Raw genomic sequence first — 6,172 nt, forward strand, 5'->3', positions numbered from 1 at the left:
ACCCTTTTGCACACGGCTGAGCAGCTCAGTGGCCCTGGCCACCCTACCTTTGGCTCAGATTCCAAAGGGAGCCCCGTGCTTGGGTCCCTCATTGTCGGGGACTCTAGGACACAGAGAGGTGCGGGAAGCCCAGCATTGGCGGGAACCCCACCCTGGGACACTCCCCAGCACATGCCTTCCCCTCCTCCCAGCCCAGCAGTGCCAGCAGAAGCAGCTCAGATACAGGTGGGGCAGCGCCTGTCCTGCCCCATGGGACGACCACCCCAGTTCCCTGCCCCCTCCTGGGACCACCCTCCTCTCCTGGTGTCTGCCCTGAGGTGGCACATGAGGGAGCCCTCACCTGGCTGGTCTTTGCTCTCGAGCTCTGGGCAGGGACGGGTCATTGAGGACGAGCCGGGCTCCCTGAGCCCATAGTTACAGGGACAGGGTTCCTGGACCTTATCTTCCCACAGAGATGCCATTATCAGGTCACCTGAGGCACAGGTGACACTGTCTGCGTGGAGTCTGGGACGTCTCCAAAGAGGAGCGACTTTATCCCACTCAAATCTCTACCCGCCCCTGTGGTGATTATTGGTAATTTGACCATTAATGTGTCAAATAGAGAAGGGAACCCCAGGGAGAAGGGGAGTTCCCAACACTCCTGAGGTGGGCCTGAGGGTGAGTCACTGAGTAAGCTGGCAACGCCTCCCTGTCCTCACGGGGAGAGGGTGTTCTGACACGGATCCCATTTTGTGGGAAGCCAACCCCATGGACTCCTGCGCCCCCACCGGGTTTGTGGGAACCCAACTGCATGGACTCCTGCGCCCACACCGGGTTTGTGGGAAGCCAACCCCATGGACTCCTGCTCCCCCACCGGGTTTGTGGGAAGCCAACCGCATGGACTCCTGCGCCCCCACCGGGTTTGTGGGAAGCCAACCCCATGGATTCCTGCGCCCCCACCGGGTTTGTGGGAAGCCAACTCCATGGACTCCTGCTCCCCCACCGGGTTTGTGGGAAGCCAACTCCATGGACTCCTGCGCCCCCACCGGGTTTGTGGGAAGCCAACCCCATGGATTCCTGCGCCCCCACCGGGTTTGTGGGAAGCCAACCCCATGGATTCCTGCGCCCCCACCGGGTCTGTGGGAAGCCAACCCCAAGCCTGTGACATCATCTCCCACGTCGTGGACATCTAGACCTTCCTTCCGGAAGGGCTGTCCTCACGGTCCTCACCAGCAGCTGAACAACGGGCAGGAACAGGTGTCTCTGTTCCCTCTGGATGGGTCTGAGTTCCGAGTCACAGCTTTTCTCTGGGGTGAACTGACACCCACGGCTGCGTCACATCCCTCCCCCTCCATTCATTGTACAATCACACCCCATTCCCACGTGGGCACCGTCCTCAGGGCTCCCCTGCTCCCAACGTCAGGCTGACACCGGGATGGTGCAGGCTGAGCCTCTCCACTGGGTCAGGAAGCTGGTCTCTCCCCTGATGGAAACACCACGGTTCTTCCTACGGGGGCCCCAGGGATGGTAAGCCTGGAGACTGTCCCCTGTGAGCTGTGCTAACCCTGCTCAGAGTCCTGGGAGTCCCTAATGTCCACACCACCCCACAGGAGACCATGATGTGCTTCCTTAGCCACACAGAGTCCTGCTCTTTGGTGACTCACTGTATAACCACTAGCTCTCCTCTTCCTCCGTATTCTCTTCCCCTTTCTTCTCCTTCTTCCTCCTCTTCCTCCACTTCTGCTTCTGCTTCTTTTATTGAGGTTTTACCCTGGAAAGAATTATTCGTGCCATACAGACAGGATTTAGGGAAAGTAATATTTAGGACAGACAGAGAGATACCCTCAGAACCTAAAATTGGGAAAGAACCAGAACAAATAGGAAATGGGGTGAAATTACAAAGATAACATTTTAATAATAGATGAAAAGATGAAGGACCACATGCCCAGAGAAATGTGGACAATTCCTATGTATACAGTGGATTTTAACAGGGTGAAGGTGAGATCAAATACACTCACAGAACATTCCAGTCCTCAGCGGACCCTCTTCAGTTTTATTTGGTCACACACTGGCCCCATCCCGACTCATCCCTACCTAGATTTCTACCCCACAGGTGAGTCCCTTCAGCTTTTGAGGGAAGGAATGTCACAGGGGCCTCCTCCCTGCACCTGCTCTCTCTCCACATCATGTCCATCCCCGTCCCACTGGCTCTTGTGGTTGTAACGTATCCACTCTCAGGGCTACAGGGTTCTGTCCTTTGAACACACCACACTCCTCCGCTACTGCTCACGTGCATTTGTCTTATATGCAGATTTTGCAAACTGTGCCGCTATGAGTAAGTTCTCCGTATGTTCTGGCACACATATGTATGAGTGTCTTTGGGGATATAACCAGGAGGGGAATTGCTGGGGCATTGGGTGTGGTGAGTCCTGCCAAATGCTGGAGGTGGGGAGTGTTGCCAGAGCATTTTCACAGTATTTGAAACAACTTACTCCCCAACCAGGAATATAGGAGAGAAACAATGAGTCCAAATTCCTGCTAACAATTGACTTTGTCTGATTCTTTCATTTTTGCTCTCCTGGGAGGTGGGCACCAATATCACATGGTGGCTGAACTTGAGTTTCCCCTCTGACTAAAACTTTTGGGTTATTTTCATCAATGTGTAAACCATGTAACCATCCTCAATAGGAGGATGGACTGGACTCTTGTTCATGAGTGAGTGGGACTCTAGTAAGATTCCTGGGTCCTTAACTACTGAGACAGGTTTTCTATTAATGGACCTGTGGGCAGAGACCGGTGGGATGAGAGAAATGTCTGGTCTTTGCCCCTGACTCCTGGCACTGAGCTCCTAACACCCTGGGCACCTCCTGAGTGACAAGTGTCTTTGGGATGGTGATGTGATGGCTCTTGGCTGAGGGGCCTGGAGGCTTCAGGGTGGGGGCTGGTCCCCAGAAAGACCAAGCTGATCAGAGGGTGGGAACGTTCAGGCCCTAGAAGGAGGCAGAGCAGGAGGAGCCTGAAAAGCCATCTCTCCACACCACAGAGTCCTGTGTGCAAGGACCCTAGGTCTGCGGGACACTGACGGGGAACATGTACCCTGTTGCTGTCAGACAGGGACACCCAGATAATGAGACCATAACTCATACATGAAAGCACTAACAGGCATAATATCTACAAAATCAAAGAAACAACGAACACCCAGAAAATGGGTGCTGGGTCCCCATCCAGACCTGAGCCCAGGCTGACCCGCCCCAGGAAGCCCTCGCTGTCCAGGGTCCTGAAGATGCGCTGCATTAGGACACGTGTCAAGGCCTCAGTGATGTCTGAGTTCCTGTGACCACAGGTCCTGGTGGGACAAGGTTCTACTGAGGAACAAGGTCAGAGGAGCAGAGAGGTGACCCAGCCGAGGTCCAAGCCCACGATGCACTGAGCATGCCCTGGGCACAGGCCCCGACCACACTCGGTCCTCACCACCTCCCCTGTGCACACCTGGGACAGCTCAGCACAGCAAACACATGAGCTCTGGAATGTTCTTGGTGTTTATATTTATTTCCCTCAAAATGTAGCATCTTCTACTTTAATTTACCCACCCACCCTTCATGGCAAGAAATGAACAAAGTCACCCCCAGAACCTCATTTCAATGCGGAAGGAACAGCTTGCAGCTCAGAGCATGAGGAAGGTAAGACAGCGATAGTGAGGGCCCAGCCGCCTCTGCTGGACCAGAAAGTGTGGGGAGCAGGGCTGGGCCAGCCCCCAATCAGAGGTTCTTGAGTCAGGAAGTGGGAGCGTGAACATATCTTCCATCACTCAGACCCACAAGGCAGCCGCCTCACGCTGTGGAGGACAATCCTCATGAGCAGATTCAGGGCAGTGGCTGTAACTGGTGACATTCTCAAACCCACTTCATGCTCACAGTGTCCCACAGACTCCCCACCACCCAGGCCTCCCTCTGCCCACCCCTCCCCACGGCAGGTCTCACCTTTAGAAGCCGAGAGAGACACATCAGAGCCCTGGGCGCTGTCACTGCCTAGAGTGCACACTCAGACAATATCGCTCCCCCACCTGAGCGCCTCCTCCCCCACATCACAGCTCCAGCCACAGCTACCAGCAGAACCAGGCCCCCAGCGATGCCCATGATGATGATGAAGATGAAGGTGTGAGAAGGCGGCTCTGGGGGGAGAAGGGAAGGGAGCGTGAGGGCCCTGACCCCCGGCCTCAGTCCCGACCCCACTGAGGTCCCCTAGGGTCCTGCTCCCCTGAGAAGTGGCTCTGTGCCCACGGCCCTCCTCACCCCATCTCAGGGTCAGGGACTCGGGCAGCCCCTCGTGCTGCACATGGCACGTGTATCTCTGCTCCTCTCCGGGGGGCACCCCCACGGCCGCCCACTTCTGGAAAGTGCCGTCCCCCGCAGGCCTGGTCTCCACCAGCTCCATGTCCTGGGTCTGGTCCTCCCCGTCACGCTGCCAGCTCAGGCTGATGTCCGCAGGGTAGAAGCCCAGCGCCCAGCACCTCAGGATGACCTCACGGGCAGACACGGGGTGGTGGGTCACGTGTGTCTTTGGGGGATCTGAGGGGCGGGGAGAAAATGCAGGAACTTTGCATCCGCCATGGGACACTCCAGCAGCGCCCATGTGATCATCCTGAGAGTGGACAGACACCTGGGGGGGAGGGAGCACACAGCCCTCATACCAGCCTGGGCAGAGGCACCTGGAAGGACCTCCTAGTCTTTAGAAAGTTCTAGACTCAGAGGGACTCAGCCCAGGGCAGGATGCAGGTCTCTGAGGGGAGATAGGGATTTGTGGTCCTGACCTGGGTGGAGGGCACGTGACTCAGAAAAGCTGGGGTCAGGCCTCAGATACGGGGGTGTGGGCAGCGCACAAGGCCTGAGAAAGAAGGTCCCCGTGGTTGCCAGAGCCCCTGCAGGGCCCATGGGAACCGCTGATGGGTTATTTCAGGGGGGTCTCCCTGCACCCCAGGAGAGCCTGCACCCCTAACTGTCCCTAAGAGGAGGGTGTGTGACACTGACCCCCTGTGCTGTCTCCTTATAGCAGCCCCAGCCCCGGGGAGAGGGGTCGGCCCCAGGTTTCCTGGTACCTGCATGCTGCAGGGTCTCCTTCCCTTTGTCCAGGAAAAGGCGGAGTGACTCCACACACTCCCCCTCCACGTAGCTCCTCCAATGCTCTGCTCTTCCCTCCGCCTCCCACTTGGGCTTTGTGATCTCAGCAGCCCAGTCGGCCGCGATCCAGGAGGTCAGGTCCTCGTTCAGGGCGATGTAGTCGGCGCCGTCGTAGGCTTGTGGAATGTACCCGCGGAGGAGGCGCCCGTCCGGTCCCATGTCGCAGCGAAACATCTTCTGGACAGTGTGAGACCCTGACCCCGCCCCGAGGTCAGCCCCGCCCCGAGGTCAGCCCCGCCCAGAGGTCAGCCCGCCCTGAGGTCAGCCCCGCCCCGAGGTCAGCCCCGCCCCGAGGTCAGCCCCACCCCGCGGGACCTGACTCTAAACTGAAAGTGAAATTGGCTCACTGTCCTCGCTCTGGTTGTAGTAGCCGCGCAGGGTCTGCAGTTTCACTCGGAAAGTCTGTGCGGTTCCCTTGGCCCAGAACGTCTCCCGGTCCCAATACCCCGGCCTCTCCCGCTCCACCCACGGCTGCTGCATCCACGGCGCCCGCGGCTCCATCCTCGGATTCGACCCGTCGCTGTCGAACCGCACGAACTGCGTGTCGTCCACGTAGCCGACGACGAGGAAGTGGGGCTCCCCGCGGCCGGGCCGGGACACGATGGTGAGGAAATACTTAATGGAGTGGGGGCCTGGGGGGCGGACGGAGGGCAGGGCCGGGGCTGGATGCGCGCCTTCCAGGGTGCCGCGCCCCCGCCAGGTCCCCTCGCTCCTCCCCGCACAGCCGCCACCTCAGACCCCGCACTCACGGGCCCAGCTGGGGGTCAGGACCAGCGTCCCCGAGAGCAGCAGGAGGAGGGTGGGGGGCCTCAGGACCCGCATCCTCGGTGTCCAGGGACCATCGGAGTCCAGGGTGCTCCTGGAGATGTTCTAACCTGGGAGCAGACACCCAATGGGAGTGAGCAGTGAGGATGCGTCATGCGTATCCGGGAAGGAGGACTCAGCAGGGATGTGAGATGGAGAAGGGAACCCCAGGGAGAAGGGGAGCCCCCACACTGAGCGGCCCTGCTCCAGAC

At 58.6% G+C, this 6,172-nt stretch overlaps 2 protein-coding genes across 2 annotated transcripts in view; both read right to left on the reverse strand.

Annotated features, from left to right (window-relative positions):
* LOC308236262 (patr class I histocompatibility antigen, A-2 alpha chain-like) overlaps positions 1 to 5,978 on the reverse strand; it is a gene marked incomplete at its 5' end in the record, with an annotated part of 117,558 nt that extends 111,580 nt beyond the window's left edge. Inside the window, one exon of the mRNA XM_080645738.1 lies at positions 5,906 to 5,978. Coding sequence (XP_080501864.1) covers positions 5,906 to 5,978 — 73 coding nt within the window. The remainder of the gene's footprint in view (positions 1 to 5,905) is intronic.
* LOC308236265 (BOLA class I histocompatibility antigen, alpha chain BL3-7-like) lies at positions 3,515 to 5,374 on the reverse strand. Its single transcript, XM_080645741.1, has 3 exons — positions 5,075 to 5,374; positions 4,272 to 4,547; positions 3,515 to 4,150 (listed from the first exon to the last, which is right to left on the reverse strand). The coding sequence occupies exons 1-3, from the start codon at positions 5,328 to 5,330 to the stop codon at positions 4,008 to 4,010; spliced, it is 675 nt and encodes a 224-aa protein (XP_080501867.1). The 5' UTR covers positions 5,331 to 5,374; the 3' UTR covers positions 3,515 to 4,007.
* Positions 5,979 to 6,172: the final 194 nt, after the last annotated feature.

The sequence above is a fragment of the Plecotus auritus genome (assembly GCF_963455305.1).
Source record: "Plecotus auritus genome assembly, chromosome: 10".
Classification (NCBI taxonomy): Eukaryota; Metazoa; Chordata; class Mammalia; order Chiroptera; family Vespertilionidae; genus Plecotus; species Plecotus auritus.